The sequence below is a fragment of the Aptenodytes patagonicus genome, chromosome 3, assembly GCF_965638725.1.
Source record: "Aptenodytes patagonicus chromosome 3, bAptPat1.pri.cur, whole genome shotgun sequence".
NCBI classification, from domain to species: domain Eukaryota; kingdom Metazoa; phylum Chordata; class Aves; order Sphenisciformes; family Spheniscidae; genus Aptenodytes; species Aptenodytes patagonicus.
This window is the reverse complement of record NC_134951.1, coordinates 104,268,240-104,289,554: the sequence shown is the minus strand read 5'-3', so window position 1 is coordinate 104,289,554 and position 21,315 is coordinate 104,268,240. Positions and strand designations below refer to the sequence as shown.

Genomic DNA, 21,315 nt, shown 5'->3' with positions numbered 1-21,315 from the left:
AGGTTTGAAAAAAACCCCAAGACTTCTGGGGTTGATGGTGTCCTTTTAGTTCGTTAAAGTACAGACAGCTTTGCAAATAGTTACAATCCATGGGGCTTCGTAGCAAATTTCTGTATTAATGGCACATTTACACATAGTTACAAGGCCGCCTTGTATATAACAGCGTGGTCTAGGTATGCCAGACAGCTATGTGAATAGTCTCAGCTATATATTTATTTGATTATAGAATATGATTATATTTCCTGAATAGGTCAGTGGCTTATAAGCGATAGGAATCTTATTCCTTATGTTGTTCAGTAGTTACCAGACATTTGTAAACTCTTTTTTTAAATTTTTCAATATGGGTTACTTTTCCATTGCAGGTTTTTTTTTACATATCTTCTGCCACACAGTGCGCCATCCTCACTAAGACCGTTACTGGATAAGATAGTCAATGCAACAGGTAATCGCAATAAACATGGTAAAGCCAAGGAGTTCCTTTTTTAGTGTGACTATCACGCTTGGGATGAGGGGGATGCTGCTTTATGTTCACTGCAATAGAACCAGATTGTTTTTCTATCCAAGGTAAAATCCCCTCCATACAGAGAAGGCCCCGTATATCAGAGAAATCCCATTTTGAGATATTATCTAGGCTTCACAGAGGTATATGCTTCCTCTTGACACCTCAGCACTGGGGTGAACTGCATCAGAATGCAATCCCTTGTGGGATCTGGACAAGTCCCTGTCCATTGCAAGGGGAAGTTTAATGATAACACCAGGGTACTTCCCCATTGCCAATGGTCCCGGTGGTGCTTCTATACCTCAGAAGCCAGAGGCAAGTGACATTACCATAGATCTTTACTAATTACCAAGACAGTGCCGTTGGGACAAGAGTAGTTGCATGTGCAACTGCAACAAATCAGTAAATCTGATTTGAGGGTTTTCAGTGCATTCTTCTAGGGGTTTTATACCTTATGCTGTGTGTATTCAACGGGGACTTTAATGGTGCTGGGCTGTAGCTAATTAACAAGCAAAACCTCTTGAGTTCCCTGTATTGGCTAAAGTTCATCCCTCGTGGGGAGCTCACCGCAGTGTTTTCTGCCCGCAGGCCTGGGGTTCCCAGCCGGACGAGCCAGCCTTTGACATGCCTGGCTCATGTCAGGTGTGAAACCCAGTTTGTAGTAACTCATGGACTTCATGTCCGCATCATGACGCCATCGTAGAGCAGGGCACCGCTGGGCTCTGATGCTTAGGGCTTTATTCTTATGCAACCTCATTTTCGTCCTGTGCAGGTTGCTCGTCATCTAACTCATTCTTTTTCTGTGCTTTTAAAGGAGAACTTCACTGGGGAATAGATGAGACAGCTGCTCAGCTAGAGAGAGTTTTGAACCTGTATAAGAGTGGAGAGTACCTACAGAACACAACCCGGATGCCGAAAGCTGGTAAAGTAGTCTTTCTCGAAACTAAAAATCAGAGACTTTGCCTTTATTTTGAGGTTTGAAAGGGCGAATGTGCAGAAAATGGGGCTCGGTGGCCCTTGAAGTCATGCACGTGATAATCTGTTGTCTGCCTTTTGCTTCCTGGGCGCCATCTGAAACCCTTCTCACTAAATGAGGTAGATGCACATCCATAGGTGTGAGCAGGCTGTAATGGGGATAAAGAAACCCAATGGAGCGTTGCTTTCCATAGCAGATCTGCAGAAAATGTTTTTCATCACATCCACACACTTCTCTGCTGTTGGAGTACGAGAGCCTCCCCAAACACGAGTTAGGGGGAATCTAGTCAAGATGCCGTAACCCTCTGTGGATTTCCTGGGACTTACAGGAATTTCTTGCTACATAAGCACTTGTAGATTGGGAGAACAAAATTTTTGCTTCACAAAAATAATGTGTCCCTCAGCTTCTGCTAGCAATATAATGAAAAAGGATGAAAACGAAGCTGCATAATAGTATCTTTTTCATAAAATCTCTGCAGCACCACAGGTATGTAAAATGCTATTCAAGCTGCTATGACATGGAGGGATGCATAGTCCTCCCAGAAGGATAGCTTGTGGAATTATACACATCAAAGAAGATGATGTATGATGGAAATGACTGTTAAGTCTAACAACTGGAAAAGCTGTTTTGCAAATTATTTTTGTGTATGTACAATATTCGTGTCAAATTGTCAACATAATTGACTGCAAGTTGATAGGAAAATTATGGCTTTGCTGCAAAAGCTCAGTAAAGAGGGAAAGATGGGTTCTAAATGAAGATGAATGTTGGCACGGGGGATTTGAATAGTTCCGTGAAGCATTTGCTTTGTGAAAGAGACACAGGAGCCAAATCCATCCCTGTCGCAGTGCCGTTAACCTCAAAGGGCCATGACACCAAGGATGAATTTGACCCACTTATCAGAATAATTCAATATTTATTTTGTTGTAAAATTGGCAGGAAAATTGTTGCAGGTGTTCATTTAACTTTCTAATTTTCAGCTTTTCATCACAATCTGTGCTGAGTGAGGCCTGTCAACACAGCAAAATTATTTTCAGCAGTACAATCAATAGTACAAACACGTCCTTTGTTGAAGAAGTGCCAGGAGGGCTGAAGTTTTTCTGTGGTGCTGGTTGGTTCCAGATTTAACTGCCGCATCAGGACAAGATGAAGTTTTGAATTTTAGAAGGCTGTCGTGTTTATAAAGAATCTCGGGGACTGAAGCCTAGGACAGCGGTAGTAAATGTAACAGTGCAGGTTTCTACTAATATGGAGCAGATCTCCATGTATATTTGGCTACTGTAATAGTTACACATTTTTGTGTTAGTTAATTCTGAGGAGTCCTGGATAATATAATGCAGAATCCGCCGCCCGTGTTCACGGTTAGTAACGCCCTTCTGTGCAAGGAGCCCTTTTTATTTGTAGGACACTGCTCATGGGCTTAGGCACTCTACAGCGTGAGCAAAGATGTTAAAAATCCGTAGATGCTTTGTGTAACATACTTGGCCAGTCTGCATGAAAGACCATGAGTGTAGTATTGAATTCCTTGATAGGAAAATGTTCTCAACCAGCGGCAAGCCCGAGGAATCAGATATCTTAGTGGAATTTACACTTAGATGAGAAGTATTTTCAGACTTAGCTGCCATGCCTTTAAGATGTGCAGGCCTGTTTCTTGTTTGTTCTAAGGCTACTTTAACCAAACAGAAAAGGGGTTGTAATTTATTTCTATTTTAAGCCTCTCTTTCCTTGCCAGAAAAGTATGAAGAAGTTATATTGTGAGGGTGAAAATATGCCTACCTACTCATTCGTATCACTTTTACTCTGAACACATTCCTTCCTCAACCAGTATTTGATTGGTAATACCATGCTAGAATTAATTTTTAATATTCTCAGTCTGAAGATTATGGAATAAGAAATTATTAATTAGAAATTATCCAGACATTATGAAATGAGAAATTCTCCTACGATACGGTGAAGTTGCAGGAGAGGGTGACAGCGATGTTGGAAAGGACCGGTGTCCAAGTGATCAACCTCTTCCCGCAGGCAGGACGTTCCCAGCTGAGCTGGCGTCCTGACCAGCGAAACCAGGGCTGAAATGCTGAGCAGATCGAATAATTTGTGTAACTCCTGGTGGGTGGTGGAGGTAGAGGTGGGTGGGAAAAGGGACAACTGTGATCCTTTCCTAAGCTGTCAGCTGAGGTCTTGCTTTGGCCCTATTTGAGGTCTAGTAACTGTGTTACTCTCTGAAAGCAAAGAAAAAATACTTTTAAGATTGTTGGATTTTTTAAAAACTTTTCTGCATTGCTCTACAGCGTAATGAAAGTTCAAGGAGAGTGTTTTCCAACCCAGTGCTATGTTAAGATAAAACCAGAGGCGATGGTTTTGTTCTCGGGCCAGACAGGAGTTAATCAGAGCTTTGCATTCGTACGCCTTTGTGCCAAGATCGGGCAGGCACAAGTTCACATCGATTTTGCTCCAGATGATGGAAGTCTCACAAGGTGACTGGCTCCCAAGATTTTCACTCTCTCAAGCAGTAGAAATAGACAAGAATTAACGATGCCAGTCTCCTCTGGCATCTAAAGGGTTGTGACAAAATAAAGCCTTTCTGGTGTATGATCTATTTTGAAATCTTAAAAGCAGAACTGGAGGAGAATTCAGATACAAGAATTGCTAGATTTTGGTTTGGTTTGGTTTTTGAGGGAAAGAAACCGTAGAAGGTTCAGGTAACGGTGCTTCAGAATTTGTCTTAGGTCTAAATGCTTTGAATTATCCATTGTCTTGGATAGAGCATTGTAAATTCGTACTAGGAAAGAAGAGATCATGATCTTGGGCAAGTGATCTAAGGCCATAACTAAAACATAAACTTTGAGGAAACAGTCTGTTATCTATCTCAACCTATGTTTTTGAAAGGAAGACCTCTTCCTATGAACACCATGAAGTGAGAAAGGTGATATTGATAATCAGTAGGGAAGTGACATAAAGTTCTTGTCAACCCTAGTGTTCCCATAAATAAAGTTTAACAAGATGACATAGTCATATTACAGAAGGTCTTGGATATTAAGCTTTCACTGTGCTTCAGTTGTAAAAGATTTTATAGTGCTGTAAATTATATTCTGCTCTGGACTTTGCTTTAGTATCTTAGAAACAGAGTAGAGGTGCGGGAGACATTCGATAGCTACGTATGTGTTCTGTAATCATAAATCACACTACTGTTAATGTTGATATAGGAACATTACAGTGTTTAAAACAACACCGTGAGCAAATACTTTTATATTCCATTGACTGTTGGTCTCTCTTGCTGGAATCCAGGAGAATGTGAATTAAAACAGGAATCATGTATTTTTTCTGACACATGTTATCTAAAAATGATTAAATCGTTCCATTAATTGCCCAGATTAAGACGACTAAAAAAATCTGCAGATGTTCATCAGTAAAGTCCTGCCCCAGTATCAACATTTTTATTACTTCAATCAAGTGACACTGATTTGTACCAACTGGGTGTCTGGCCCTTGAGCTAAGCCCCAGCCCTTCAGTTAACTCAGAATTTACTCAGAAATGCGTGAAATCAGCTAACACTAGTAAATCCGATAGCTTTGTTATTCATTAAAGCTAATAGATGACCCATTATTAGGCCTGAGGGTGTGCAAGCCCAAAGAAAGGCATAATTAGCTGCTGCTGTTAGTTGAAAGTACATTCTCAATGCCTAAAAAGCTGGAAGGCTGGACATAAAGCAAAGACACTTCATGTTTTCCTTTGTCTTAAGACAATTTGGCAGGATTATGCTGTATGTAAACATTTACAGTACAACAGTGTTTTGAAAAAATATTCTGCAGGGTCACTATAGCAACCTGCTTCGGAAATTGTAAATCCACCCAAGAATTATTGAAATCGAGGAGGGGGGCAGTGTTTGTGCACATGTGTATGTGCGAGAGAGAAATTTTGCAAGGTTGCTGGAATATTGTTTGAGGCAGTTTGTATATCCTACGGCAGGCCACAATGCGAAGGCTAAAAGTATGCTGCTGAAGGCGCTTGAAGGCTCAGCCAGGAACATACTGCAGCCCAGTCCTTGCAGCCCAGATTCCTGCTTTATCTGGCACTTGTGCATTTGGTGTTTCTTTCCCGGGAACGTCAAGGCTGCTTTGTGGCCGGCTGAGGGGGAAAGGTGCACAGGGCTGCAAGCACGGGCAGAAAGTCTCCCTCTACGCCCTGCCTTGCACAGAGGGCTTTCGCAGCAGCAGCCAGGCAATCCCGGCACACAGAGGAATACAGGAGCAGGTTCCTTTGCACCCGTACGGCACTGGAAATACCGTGGGGCTGTATAGCTGTATAGTGACCGGTTGGTTGTTGCTCACACGTATCTCCACCGTCGTGCAAACCATATGCCCTGTTCACTGAGCAACGTGTTCTGCTGTCGCTAAACTTCTCTAGGTCCAACTTGGCAGCGTACAGCAAAATGCTTTCTGCTGATGGGTTAGGTCCTCAGCTCCTTTCAAGAACACTAAAAAAGTCACCGAGTGTCTTTTACAATCCTGTAGGCATCTGTCTTTAAGCTTAAATACCCCGCACACGTGACCCTAGGCACCTTTTGGCTCGTCCATCATCAGCATCATTGTTTTTATGAGCGAGCGGGCCAGATGCAGTTTACAAGCATCTGTGGCACTAGTTTGGGCTAGTTGCCTTCAGTAAATCGGTGTGCATTGCAGAGGCGGCCGTGGGCGCGGAGCAGCTCCGCAGCCCGGTGAGCGGCCCTGGGACGTGGGGCACGAGGCAGGAAAAGCACTCCAGCTGTGTCATGTTAATGGGAATAAAATGTAAGGGAACATGTCGTTCTTCTCCTTATTTATTTGTGTTTCGGTGACAGCCTGCATACTGATTTAAATATGGCTCTACTGTAAGCACAATAGAAGCATATAAAAAGAGGCAAGCCTTACTTCGCTTCCAGCCTGCACGTGGGAGGCAGCCAAAGGACAGAAATACTCACCAGAGAAGCAGGGCTATCTCCTGGTCTGACGGCAAACCCATGTCCTGCCAGGCCTGTCTGTCCTTCCAAACAGTTGGCATTCGTCAGAAATGATTGAAAGCAGAGACACGCGGGATACGCCTAGCATGTCATTTTCTCAAACATACCAAAAAACAGCTTTCCGTAGCGCAACTGCGCACACGGCTTTGCAAGGCTCATTGTCAGAAGCATGTTTAAATGTGAGATACTGAAGCATGAGGAAAATTTCAGCGTAAAATGAAACGTACTAAAAACATAAGTGTATTCTTGTCTATTTAGGATCCGATTCTGTTCTCCATAAGCTCCCTGGGAATCGGTGGGGACTGTTTGTAGAGCAAAACACTGCTCAATACCACTTTTTGCTGAGATTGGCAAGATCAGGCTCTTTCTGCTTACTTGTAAGCAAAGCAATTAAAAGCAAATCCAGAGTCGACTGCCAGTGGTCCTCTCGAGAGTGGAGGAAAAGAGGAGGGAGGAAAAGGAGCAACATGATTTCTCTCTCAAGGATGAACATTACTGCGTTTGTGTCATTGACCCGTGGTGTATTGGCAGGTGATAACTAGAAAAGAGGACTGGGCAAATTTCCAACGAGTAGCTGTAGTTGGTAGTAAAAATGCAATCTGGCTGCTGTGGCTGAAATAAACGGTCATTAGGACTGATTAAAGTCAGATTTAGGGTGATTCAAACAAGCTAAAAGGGGGAAACCACAGGCGGTTTCACATAGTTTATTATATACTTGTGGAGTTATTTATATGATTCAGTCCAGTGCAGTGAAAATGAGTATGTTTATAGATTGTAGTCGGCTTTGGGACAACGCAGGTGATTTTTGATGGAAAAAATTTAGAACAAGATTTTAAAGCATTGACTTTCTTTTGTAGCTCTTGCCCTGGTCAGTGATACTGCAGGTTGCTTTTAAAGATGCCTCTCTTACCTGTCACGAGAAGATGCTCGTTTGGAAAATCGCTGCGGCTGCTGTGGGGGCTGCCTAGCACTGTGAGAAACTTCTAAGAAGATTTTGGCCTATTGAAACAGCATATTTTGATTGACCAGAGCAAACTTGTAAAAATATTTTAAAACTATTAAAAATATTGCAAAACAAAACTTTTGAGGATTGCCCAGATTCAGCATAGCAAGATATTTTGAAGTTTCAAAATGTTTACGGGGCAGGAAAGATGTTTCCTAGGAGGATTTATTTGTGTAACAGTGAGCAGCAAATCAGCTCCCGTATGTTAAGCTGGAGTAAATCTGTCATAAGTGACATCAAGATCAGGCTTACTGCGTACATTTATTTGCTTCAATCCTCACAAAATCAGTAGCTGGAGAAAATGGTTCCTTTTCCGTTGTGATACCGGCAGGGGCATCTTGCATGTCTAATCTATTCCTTGCCATTACCTTGATAGACTTTATGTACTCTGTGTCAAGCTACGTGTATGTACGCAAAAGTGTAAATTTATGGCTGCATTTATAGTATTAGGCAAGTATTTATTGGTTTTAAACACCATTAGTCTGGAAATCGACCAGAACTTTGACCTTTTTATGATGTGATTTACTGCCGTGAGCCTTCAAATTCCACGGACTCCATTTAAGCAAGTTTCAGGTCTTGGCAGGACAAAAACCTGAGCTGGAGCTGTCCATAAACCAGTGGAGTATTGCTTAACTGAGCAAGTAACTGCACTGTAGTGACCAGGGTGATCATTTAAAGGTGTAGGGGAAGCCCAGCTCTCCTGCTGGCTGGGGCTAATGGAGTGCAAGGAGGAGCAGCAGGTGCCTGGCATTGCCAGGGCACATCTCAACGGAGGGGCATCCTTCAGGAGCACCCTTCTTCCGACCCCTCCTAGTTCACGTGAGAGGAGTGCATTTCTTCACAAGTCCTACAAATGAGGGCTAAGGGGTCAGCTCCCTAATTTGTAACTGTGTAAACAAGAGATTCCAGGAATACGTGCCTTCACTGTGCGAATGGGGAAGGCAGGTACCTTGCCTTGCTCGAGATAAAGTGAGTTTTGCAGGGAAGCGCGGTTTCCTCAGACCCAGCGCTCGGTTGGTGTTGCAGGGTTTCTGATAATTTCTGACTGTAATAGTTTAAGAGGAGATCCCATGTTGGCTTCCCGGGGCAGCGGGAGCACCTGGCTGCTTTGGGAGCATGAGCCAGGGTGCGGGGCCATCGCGTGTCCCACTCACTGCTCCTCGTGGCCGCCTTCCCACCGGGATGCTCCCAGGGGAAGGCGCTCCTGGGCAACCATCCCTGCTGCCTGCCATGCGAGCGGGGAGAGGGGCTGCCTTCCTGCCTTTCCCCCTTGCTGCATCCCACTCCCCTCCCTGCAGGCAGCGTAGGCAGGAGGCTCAGATCCCCAAACTGCAGGCATTCAGCAGTCTGTGCCGGTTCGGGGGAGCTGCCGGAAGCTGCCTTTGCAGACTCTGCGTGCCTCTGTGCTTTCACTTGAGACTCCAGTGGCTGCATTTTCACCTATCTGGCACTTGGTGATCTCCCAGCCGAGGAGAATGCTCTCTGCATGTGGGTCGCGCTGTTGTGTACGTGTTAGGCTAGCCTGTTCCCACAAGTGCGGCACCCTGAGGTCGTTGCAGATGGTGGTGGCTTCCCTCATGCAGGAACTGGCGGGGAGCAGCAAGGCCTAGGAGGGACAGCCACGGGGCTCTGCCGCACGGCAAGACCACCCTAAGTACCAGTGTGGAGGTTTCCATCCTCTCTGCCGCCCACAAGCCAGGACCTCGCCATCACCATCGCAGTTATTGCTGGCCCAACTCTGTCGATTAATGTGTCCAAGCTGCCCAAATGATTTACCAGGCTCGGTCACCTTGAAAAAGTCAATGGAAAGGGAGGACTTTATCTCCTACCTCTGACAGAGCCTCAGGTCACGTAAATCAGCGCTGCTCTTTTGAAATCTGTTTACGTCAGCTGAGAGCCTAACCCCTGACAGCTGTACCGGGAACAGTGTTGAGAAGAAAGAAAGTGCTATAGGCATATTAAGAGTCATATCCGTGTGCAGAAGAGTTTAAAAATTGATTGATAATTCAAAATAAGGGTCTTCCAGACGGGCTCCTGCCTCGCGTGGAGAAAAACCACATGACGTGGCGTGGGGCTGCGCTGCTTAGTGCCCTGACGGCGTGCCGAGGGATGCTGCAGCTCCCTCCCAGCCCTGACGCGGAGCCCGGCAGGCTCCGAGAGCGCCTGCGGGAAGGGCCGGGGGCATGCTCCCTGCTGACAGGGAGAATCAGGCAGATGCTTCATCTGCTGCTGCCGTAGCAAGTGCCATCGTTCTGTGAACATCCTCTGTGGCATGGGGTTTGGCGCGGTGCAGTGTTAGGTGGCACTTCTGTAGCCGTGCAAAGAAAAGCTGTGAACAGTCACACTTTATATCCAGTCAACGTGGCACGCCCATTGATACAGGTAGTTGTATATGGTGCCAACAACGGTGAATTGATTTTTGCATTTCATTTGCACATATCATTTTACTGACCTTGGCTGTGAGGTACAAATCAATACTCAGCAGTTAACCATACAGAGATAAGAGAATATTATTCAGTTACATTCAATTATTGTTACACTGTACAGTTGATACAGAAATTCGAAAAAAAGGGACTTTACCTATCCAGCCAGTAGCAGTTTGATTTATGCTGTGACTTTTCTTCAGAAGAAATACATAGGTATTTTTGATGGAGACATGACCATTTGTAATGTAAAACTGCATTTTTATTTTGTTTTTTTTTTCTTCATCTGTATGAGTCTGCATTTTCTGAATTACTGAAAACTTTCTTGCCTTTGATTTAAGTGGGACATGATAAGCTCTGATTTTGCTTTTTGTTTGTGAATGTTTCTTATGATACTTTTAATCATCCAGGCTTTAAAAAAGAGTGCATTTACTGCATTTGTTTCCCACTATTTCAGATTGTGTGATGTGAACAAGCACTTGTGGATGTGTACTTCTTTTCCCAGTTGAAATACTGGCAGTTTAGAGTAGTAGACGCATTTGCCTCCGACTCGGTGGTGTTCGTACAATGTGCTGCCTGAAATATTAGCAGGCTGAATCTGCAATGTCAGGCAGAAAATGCCTGAACCAAAGTGACTTAAGAATAGGCTGTGAGTCAGGGCTGGCAGCTCTGGTTTCCATAATAGATACAATTAGAAGAAATATAGAATGTTACTTATTTTTTTGAAGAGGAGGTAGGGGGGAGAGACGGGGTGGAACCGTCAATTTGTGCGTCTGGACGCTAAATAGAAATGTTTATAAATGATTAGTTGAATTTGCTGATGCATTCATTAGAGAAACCCCCGTCAGCGGCTGGGAAAGTGAGAGGAGCTGTGAACAGAGAACAAGAGGCAGCTCATAAAGGCAAGTGAGACTGAACGGCAGCCAAGGGAGAGGAGTAATCGGCAGGGCAGCGCGGAGGCGCTGGGCAAGGACCACGCTGACATGCTCCCGCTACTTTTTTTTTTCCCCCTTCTCTTCGGAGGCCCATCAAGCGACTCCTCTTTTGTGCTGATCTGAGCAAGCAAAAAAAGTTTGCTTAATTAAAAGCCTGTCTTTTCTTCCTTCTCTAAAGGGACCGGAGGAAAATAGCATGCTCTTCTGAGGGAGAGGGAGGGCTGGGAACGCCTGGTCGGGTCTCACCCCGACAATCCCGCTCACTGTTAAGAAGTAGGACAGTGAGTCAGTTCATTCAAGTGGATTCTGTTTATTCAATGGGACATTCTTCCTGTAAAATTCCTAATAAAACCAAGGCCTCTCCTACGCAGTGGGGAAGGGGAAAGGGTTTTGTGCACAGACTGTTTATTTACAGATGCTTTCTGGAAAAAATGGTGGGAAGAAGAAAGGAAAAGGAAAGTAAGGTGCAGAGCTATAAACACGTTTGGGAGTAAACTGGGGCTGGTAGGCTGGTACAGTCTAGCCCGTCACCTTTTCCGTCATGTATCCCCCTCCTAAGCTGTTATAATAAACCTTGCCTGTTAAAAACAAGCAGTTTGCTAGAGCTTTCAAAACGATTGCTTTGCTGTGGTTATTTGCAGAATACAGACGGGTGCCTGAAGCTTTTATTCCTGATGAGAACTACAGATGCTGGCCATCTTACCATCATAAGGGCTGCCTCCTCTCCGTGTTTGACGTCAGCGAAGCCATTGAAATCTGTGACAGCTACTCCCAGTGCAAAGCTTTCGTCTTAACTAACCAGACGACGTGGACAGGTAGGTCGGGGATGCTGCTGAGCAGAAACAGCATCCGAGTCACATATTCTGGCTGCTTTAAGTGTTCTAATACAGTTTGGGGAGCGTGCTGCCCTGGGCTGTGGGAGCTGCCAGCAGCAGCTAGAAGTTTCTGAAGCTCCAGCTGAGGCGGTTTGATTTTTGGTGGGGCTTCTCTTTGCCTGCTGTCGGGGGAGCAGGAACCTGCGGGCAGGCTCAAAGGAGCTGGCACCAGAGGGCTAGAGCACATGGACCATAGGTCTCCAAACCGTGGGGTCTGACATTTTATTTTAAAACACAGCAGCAGAAACAACAAAAGCCTGTGACCTGTTTCCGCAGTTAATTGTGCAGGACATGGTCCAACATACTGGATTTAAAGAAATCTTTCCAATCCATATGGTTGTTGCGGTTTGACACAAAACCAGACAGGTTCTCCCATGGATCTAGCTGGGACTTCCCAGCTGGTGTCAGAGATGCCCTGCCGCTGGTGGGAACACTGTGCTTCTAGCAGTAGGGCTTTGGCTAAAGGACAGTGAGGAGGGAGGGTTTAAAACCAGGTAGACGCAGAAGTAGACGTAGAACTTCCAGGGGAAAATCCCATTTGCTACTACAACTCATTTTCTTGTCTAACAGAATATACTCACTGAAAAGAGAAATACATTTTCCAAAAGGTCTGTGGGCCTGGCAGCCCTCATGTGGTTCCCCTGAAGGCAGGCAGTCGGTGCCGATTGACATCAAGCGGAGAATTGGCCCTGGCTTGCTGCTTCTGCACCAGACTTGTGCTTATTTCAGGCAACTCCAGAGCATTCTGAGAAACAAAAATGTTACAAGTCTCTGCTAAAAGTCTCCAGTAGCTGCGGCTCCGGAGTGGCTGAGGGGTTCAAAGAGCTGAATGCCACAGTCGGCTCCCAACCCTTCGCCCCTTCCCTGCATGCCCAGGAGAGCTGTGTGCCCCCGTGGCCGGCCCCGGCCAGCTCAGGTGGCAGTGTTCCCCTGGGCAAACTGCACCCCTTTGAAGGGTAAAGAAAAAAGACATGTTTGTTTTTATAAGGTGCAGTGGACCAAATCCGTGTTCTTTCATAATCTTCCCCTGAGATAAACCCCCCCCTGAAGTCAGGGTGAGTTTTTCTTCTGTATGTTGTCTCCACACGTACAGGGCTGCTTCCCTGCCTGCGATTGCCATTTTCTGCTAGGGCCAGGTCGGCTCCCCTGCTCCTGTCTTCAAGAGGAAGGGTGGCTGATGCTAGCCACACCTTGGGAAAGCTGATTGAAGTCATCGCTCTGTCAGAGACTTTAGTGTGGCAAGTTAATTAGGGCCTGAGGCTCAGCTCTCTCTCTGTGCATCTGCAATCACAACACGTCTTAACCTTAAAGTCGAAATTTACCCGGTGTGCAGTTGGGTGCTTTAGTTGTGCTTAGCTGAGCAACAGAAATACACACCAAAGGTAGGCTTATATACATGCCTAGCAGGTCCCCAGCTCTGAAAGCATCACAAACTAGTAGAAACTTCAGACAGTTCATACATTTCAGAGTGTTTAGGCAGTGTACTGCTACGGCTTTCTGCATTTCTTGTGCTTCTGAGAGGTTTGAACAGAGACTTCCATGGAACCTAGAAAAAACTAATTTATATTAAGCTTGCCTGTGGCTAACTGGTGACTACTAGGTCATCGTGTCAGACTATTTATAGTCAGTTGAAGTTAATTAACATACTAAAAAAGTAATTATTATGGCACAGGGAAATTCATAGGAAGTTTAGAGCAGCTCCTGTTTCAGGTTATAATACTAAAAGCAAATGAGACATATTAGCAATATTTCTAGTCTTACTTACCGTTCCCTTTACCTTGTCGCTCCTGATGCATAAGCACTCAAGTCCCTGAAATCTGCAGCACAGAAATTTGCTCAGTAGTCGACGCATCCCGTTTGCTGTGTGATATTTTCAAGAAAATAGTGTTATGGGAGCCCCCTAGAGAGGCAGGCTGGGCGTAGATAGCATTTGATGTTCTGAAGTTCAGAGAGAGGGAAGGCAGAGGTTGAATCGCTGTGGAAAAATCTCTCTGTGGCTTCTGCTCCAAGGAAAGGCAATGACAGTGCGGGTCCGTGGGACGGCAGGTACTCATCGAGAGGCAGGGATGTGAATAAGATGCCAGGTCAGTAAGCGTGGGGAGATACAAGAACTGTGCTGCGGCTCCCACAAATACCGCTGAGTGAAACCTCACCAAATTCAGTCCCCGCTGGCCTCGGATGTCTACGTGGCTGGTGCCTTACACAGCCCAGGCCATTAGCACTTGCTGGTGCTTTTTGTATGAGGGGTAGAAACCTTGTTCCAGCTTGTCTAAAACCCAGAGCTATGGAGTGATCAGCAAGAGCTATTTCGGAGAAAGTCATGTTTAACGTACATTGCACTGATCGGTTTTGCAAAGATTCAAGCACGCAAAGATGAATGCTCCTGTACAATCAAAGGAATGCCCTGAACCCCAGCCTATTTTTATCAGTGGGAGAGTCTTTAAATACGTTTTTTAAAGATCATGTGACATTTGTATTAAAATCTTCTTCGTTTACCGTGTTAGCTGTGCGCAGCCGTATCTTGACCATAATTAGATCAAGAGTAAACATACCAAAGCAGGGGAGATTCAGTGTCATTTTAGATGAAAGCATTTCAGTTTTATACCAGGTGAAGTTAAGAAAGAGTTCAGTCTCGGGTTGTCTGAAGAATGCATAGGTTGAAGAAGAATATGAAATGTCAATATTTTAAGTTTGCAACCTTTTGCTCATCACTTCTAATTAATTTTTTTCCCCACCCCTGCCTTTTCCTATTCGGTGCAGGTCGGCAGCTTGTCTTCTTCAAGATGGCCTCAAATCATATCATGCCTGATCCTGACAAGATAACATATGTGAAGGTGACAGACTGACAGCTGAAGTGGCTCAGTCTGACACGTGAGTGGCGAGAGCTGTTTGTGTATAAATATAGGCAGCTGTTAGGTATAAGGCGGCTGTGGCCGGAGAGATAATTGCACTATTACTCATTCTAATCTATAGAGTGCTAAACAAAACTTTAAAGAAATAACCTGCGTGACCAGGATTAATGTGCAATAAAACAACATTTTGAAAATGTGATTTTTTTAAAAACAAAGCAAAATACAAGATACGATACACTGTTAGGGTATAATTTTGGTTACAAATCAGCTGGCAGCTCTGGCTTTTCTAACCAAGGTTGGCATAATGTTTCTGACCTGTGCATGTGTGCACAGGGATGAAAGTCGATCATTTCTATGGGAAGTCTGTATCCTCCGCGCTGATATTTATTTGGGCACGTACAATCACAACAGAGTAACTGAAGCATATCAGTTTGTAAGCTGAATAGCAAACATTTCTGAAGACAATCAGCATTTGTGTTAAAGCTATCAAATATGCAATGCTGGCGTATTTGTCAAAAGGAAGGAATTGGTTATGTTTAGAATTGCAGGACTGTAGCTAATTTTCATTTTTGCTTCCAATGTTATCATAAAGTTTCATTTTTAATTTAAAAGAGCCATTTTGTAGGTCTAGCAAATCACATAAGCATATGAATAGTCCCACTGAAAGGGTAAGGACTTACCCGAGTGCCGAGTGCTTTGCTGAATAGGGATAGGCCTAAGCATATGCTTACAATTAAGCCTGTGCTTAAGACTTTTGTTGAATCGAGTTTGAATTGTTCAGGAAGCCACATCTTTGACAGACTGGCAAAGCAATCCAGCTGGTGGAACGGTACTAGTTTAATGACTATCTTGCAGTTGCTCGTATTTTTTATCATCAAATCCTTGGTTTTCTAAGACATCGCTTGCTAATTCTTAGAGTGAATGAAGTAAATGACCTTAATAATGGCAAATGAATGCTAGCCTTAATTCTATATAAAATGCGTTTTACAGGCATGGTGTGTCTAGAGAATTTGCTTTCAGTGAAAGCAATAAAGTAAATGCTAAAGTGACCAATGTCATACTGTTTTGTAGTTTGTACAGTCAGGAAAAAAAATGTGCTTTTGTTTCTCAAATTGTTTATTTTTGTAAAAAAAAATAAAAGATAAATACAATTCCTTTCATACTCGATTTTTTTGAGTTGCAAATAAATGCCTACATCCAGTGAAGGCTTAGACATAACGTATTGTATGTAAACTTAAGCCTGGGATATTTTTTCCAGGAAGGAACTGAGGTTGTTCCAGTGGCTCCCAGTAAGGGGTGTGTTTCTGGGGGTACGCGGTGGCTTTGTCTACGCAGTTGCCTGTCGCAAAGCAAGCAACCGTTAGAAGACAAGGCTTGAACAGCCTTTCTTTCTCTGTAGTTTGAGTCACATCAGTAGCAGACTTTTAACATTTGGAAGGGATGAGGATGAGAGCAGAATCTGAAGGAATTACTCATGGGACTAAATGGTGGTTTTTCTTACCGGGCTTTACCAAGGAGGGTCTGAGAAGGAGCGCAGGAGAGCCAGGGAAGCTGGGCAGAAGTGCTCATAGCCTGTGTGACTACGCAGGAGAGATGGTGACACAGTCGGCAGCGGGTCTCGTCTCACCGCGGTTTCTCTGAGGTCACCGATACCCTAACGACTTCTGGCAATTGACTGAAATGACATGCTGTAACGGCTGTAACTCACAAATTATCAAACTCCCAGCCGTAATAGCTCAGCTGATTGTGTCGCCGTGCACTTAGGAACCCATCAATCATGCTGTGGTAATAAACAAACACTACAGATTCTTTTAAAATTGCTACATAAATCATGCCAACACATACTGCACAGTTCATTGAAGTGATATGGGTTGTTGGCACTGAGGTGCTGGTATGTATTTTGAAAGTCTTTAACCTCCCGTGATTGCCTTACCATTAAGCACTGTACACTGCTCCAAAAATACTCAGCGTTTAAAAACAATGTGAACGGTTAAATTCTTTAGTTGCATTCCTAGGTAAAAAATATCAACATTTAAAAGAAAAAAAAAGGTATCTGGGGTAATTCTTTAATGTTGTAGGCAGGTAACTTAGGATAATTTCATTCCATCACTTTCCGCGCACCGGAAAAAAATGCCTCAAGTCAGGAATTGTTTATCCCTGGAATTAAACAAACTTGCCAAACCAATTTACATCAGCTTTTGCAAACAGAGATCAAGTAAGCAAGAAAGAAACAGAGCCATGAGCCAAGAAGCTGGATTCTAAATTTCAGCGGTAATCAACTTTATACAGGCAGTTTTATAACTCTTTGAGAGTAAGGCTTTCCAATGGAAATGCTGATTAAAATCTTAGTAAGAGAGGCGTGATACTACAATAAGTGAATTTAATAGCTCTAATAAGCACTGGCAAAAGTCGGAATTTATGGGGAGAAAGTGTGTTTGGCAGCAGTGGATCTGATTCAGCAAAGTGCTTGCCTGTCGTTTGTGGCATGGAAACCCCTGAGAAGTCACAGAGGAGGAGGAGGAAGAGGAGGAGGAAGCAAGGCACAAAGTGAGCTGGCAGGTCTGGGCCAGTCAGCGTGGGAGCTGCTCCATGTTTTCTGTGGAAAAGGCATTTCTACCTGTTTTTTTCACCCTAACATTTTGACTGCTTTTTACATTTCCTGGCTTCCTCAAGCCACAAGATAGAAATGTGAAAGAAGACACCCACAGGGCTTTAAACGACTGACGTCTGCGTGCGTGCATGCACGTGTGTGTATGTGTATACGTATTTATGTACGTGTCACGCTGAACAGGGAGAGCTTATTTCCTCAGTGAAAAACCAATTGGCTGTGCACAAAATGAAGTGCTAAACAGGATGTTGAGTTCATCTGGAGAAGTGAGAGCTGCATGAAGCAGTGGGTGCTGCGGCTCTGTGAGGGGCCGTGCTGAGCGTTTGGTCCCATCCAGCGCCGCGACGCCCCGGATGGGCTGCGGCTCAGAGCGCCTCCAAGAGCTGCCCTCCATCTCCATAACAGTTTGGTGAAGGGGTGACACTAGCCCCACCACTTCCAGGCAATGACGCAGGCACTGCTCGGCATCACTTCTGGCCCTACGTCCCGAGGGATGTAGTGGAGACACACTGAGAGCTTTGGTCTTTGCTTAGACCAAAATAAAAATGTGTTCTTCTATTTTTCTGTATCTTGTCTGAGCCTACTGTTTTCTCTCTGGTCATTTTTCAAAGCTTTCTCCCCAACTTCAATGCGTCCTTTTAAGTGGAAAGCTGAGGTCTCGTATTCAGCTCCAGAAACAGGTTGTTACAACTCACATCACATCTAAGAGAAATCTGTGGTGAAATTAGTGATATCACACAAGCATTCATCACCCTGAGAGAAAGCCTGAAAACAAGTGGGCCCTGTTGCCAGCTGAGGAGCTCGGGTAAGTTTGTAGAGAGAGTGAAGGGGTTGGATGGGCAGTGAGACACTGGCAAAGAACCTTGGAGATAAAGGAGTTTAGTGTAAGTACGACTATTCCTGACGTGCTTTGCCCTGCCTCTCCCTGCTTCACTGAGGCATTTTGCTTAGTACTTCTGCCAGCCGCGACCACCAAGTTTCCCATAAGATTTGTGAGAAGGGTGGCAGAGTGGGGTGCAGGGAGGACAGCAGCTCGGAGTGAAGGCAGGAGTTCTTCTATTGCCAGCTACTGTATGTGGTGTGGTAACCGCTGGGGACCACTGTCCTGGAGCAGGACCTGACCATGGTAGGTGCACAGTCAAGACCTTGTCCCTGCCTCTGAAATTCACCGTATCAACTTGTACCACCGCTCATGATAGGTGAATGCAGCCTTGTGTTCACACCAGGTGAGCAAAGGAGTAGACAGTGACTAATCAGTCAGTCACAGACAAGCATCCTGAAAAACATAGCTACCCACGTGGGCTCTCTCTGCTACGGTTATGGAGAGCAGAGCCCCAGCAGCTCCCCGCGGCACTGTCCTGCACTGCTCCTCTCCCACAGCCTGCTGTAACCTGGGGACATGCGGGAGGCATGCGTTACAAGGAGAATTGCAGAGAGGGAAAATATATACTGTTAGTCCACTTCTACTGGTGGATGTGGGGTGCTGACCCTATTAATGTTTGTAAGGCCCCGCACCTTCATGCACTGTTGCTATTTAGAGCAAAAAAGAAACTCTTGTTGATAATAATTTAGATAAAGCAAATGATTTAGAGGACTTGTAATTCAAAGCATATGGAAGGTGATAGCGAACATCCAAAGATCATGTTATGTTGCCTGTCAGGAAGAAATACATGAATAGAGGGATGTTCAAACTTTAGTGGAGAGCGCCTTATTTTGTATTCTTTAGCACTAAATTCTTTGAAGACTAACTAAAACCTACTACCAGGGGGAAAAAAAAAAAAGGAAAAATGGAGCGGCAAGACTGTTCACAAGTTTTTCCAGGAAAACATATCCCTAACCTTTTGGTCAAAACGTGAAACACTGTTAAAAGAAGTTGAACAAATTTGGGTTGAAAAGACTCAGGTGAAGTTTTCATCAATCGACTGCAGAAAGAAGAAAATGGAGCTCAAAGAAGAAAAGGAAAATTTGCGAAAAGCAGGCAGTATATAAAGACTTCACAATCATACTCTGCTTAATGTTTTTTGAGATGTGATCATTTGATCCTTTTTTTTAAGACAACATATTTTTTTCTCTCTCTGAGTTTTTAAGCAGGAACGAGACACATTGGGCTGCCTCGGGCTGACTGCCTCTGAGAGCTCCCAGGGCACGTAGGGTCCGTACCCATCCTTCAGCACAGACATGGGCCTTGGCATTTTAACTCTAATGAGTAAGTTGCTTGCAAGTAAGTACAAGTTACTTTTTTCAAGTTGACATGGATGCTTTTAAGAGCTGCATTTTAAAAATATGAAGGAAACAAAATGTTGTATCTCTTCCCTTTGTAGTTGAACACAGTCAACAATTGCCTTTGTGTGATAGGTGCTCCACTTCCCCATGCAAACTGAAGGGAAATATAATTCAGCAGGAGCCACCCTCATCATGAAACTGTCTTTGATGTCAAGCCAGAGGGCAAACACCACATTTATTAGAAATTGTGGCTTGTAAACAAAAAATCCCTGCTAACCACAGTTTTTCAGCAAATGACTGTGAGGCTAAGAAGGAAGACTAAACTATCCGGTGGCTACTTGAAATGATAAAGCCAGAGTCTGATCTTACTTAGCTTGATTTTACCAGTGTAATTCAGTTAATCCTTGATTTATATTCACACAAAACAGAATCAGACTGTTGGATTTTGAAGTAGGTATGGAGTAGGAGCTAAATAAAACCTGCCTCTTAGACCTAAATATTTGGACCACATAAGTGAGGAAAACCCCACTGATTTTCCCGTATGTACGCACACGTGTGTGCGTGAGCATGCGTGTAGGTTCCTGTGAGAGTTAAACAGTGACAACATAAAGAGTTCCCTTACTTTAAGATGGAAGCTTTATCAAGACGCAGCAAATTAAAGATATACTATTTAATAAATAATCTCAGGAAAGGAATGAGAGTTCTATACATTTACACTCACTGTTTAACAGGTATCATGCCATTCTTACTTATCATCCTTGTGCTGACTTCGAGTATGCCCTAAGAACAATTTCCAGTTTTCAATATTACGAGCACCTGGCATATATGAAGATAATGGTACAAATTGGTATTTACAAATTGCAGCTTTCTATAAATACACTAGAAGGAATGTGGAGCAGCCAGTCAGACAAATAGATGACCAGGGGCACAGTGGCGCTTTTAGAAGTCGGTGTACTTAATGTTTTATACAAGACTTTGGGTTTGTGCGAGTTCATGACCTATTAAAAACCTTATATGACTTACTAGCAGGTGTTACCTCATTCTTGGACACAAGCTGTTGTTCAGCGTGGACGCTACTATTTCTACATGTTTTACCATGCTGGCCTTTTGTCGTAAGAGTGACACACCTAAAGCCTGTTTGAAGAATGGAAACACTTCAATTAAATGTCAGATTTTCACCTGTATATGGCTCTGATTTCTGATTCATTACAGAATTTAGATAAAAGACAGCTCTTAAGCAGAGAGAATATTACGGAGGCAAAAAAATAATGCCCATTTTGTCGTATAGGCAATGAATTTGCAAACAGACTCTGCACAGTCTACCTGGAGAATTGAAAAGTTTAATGACTTAGATTGTGGGTCAAGGTGGCAGATGTGAAAAGAAACACCATTTTGCTGCCTTATATTGCAACATATGTTCCATGACTTATAATTATTCTGATATACAGTCCTAGAATCATGTGTTTATATGGGAACAAACTCTTCTCTGCTTTCTTTTTACCAACTACTAAAGAGTATGAATAAAAGAGAACTCTGTAAGTGTAATAATGATCTTGCAATTCAGAAACCACTGTAGTTGTGGTGCAACTGATTCCGCAGTAACAATCAATGGGCAAGAGTAGACGACTAAAGTTAGCAGTAATTCCAAAGTGGATGTTGATGCTAAACAAAAATACCACAGGATGGCAAACAGATCTCATTCTAAAAGTAATAGGAAAGGGACATGAGAACTATATAGTAAAAAAGGTGTAAGAAAAACAGAGATACCATTTATATAATAAAGATTTGTATAATTTGCTCTGGGGGGAAAACAAATACGCAGTACCAAAAATTCCACCCTAAATGTCAGGAACAGATTAACTCTTACCTCTCTGAAGTCACCAGCCCATGTAATATCAGTTCTCAGTTTCTTCGGTACCCTTTGC

The 21,315-nt window shown here is 43.8% G+C and overlaps 1 protein-coding gene across 1 annotated transcript in view; it reads left to right on the top strand.

Annotated features, from left to right (window-relative positions):
• PKDCC (protein kinase domain containing, cytoplasmic) overlaps positions 1–15,710 on the top strand; it is a 37,746-nt gene extending 22,036 nt beyond the window's left edge. Inside the window, exons 4-7 of the mRNA XM_076334468.1 lie at positions 363–442; positions 1,314–1,421; positions 11,474–11,647; positions 14,468–15,710. Of these exons, the coding sequence (XP_076190583.1) occupies positions 363–442; positions 1,314–1,421; positions 11,474–11,647; positions 14,468–14,553 (448 nt within the window). The 3' untranslated portion in view covers positions 14,554–15,710. The remainder of the gene's footprint in view (positions 1–362; positions 443–1,313; positions 1,422–11,473; positions 11,648–14,467) is intronic.
• Positions 15,711–21,315: the final 5,605 nt, after the last annotated feature.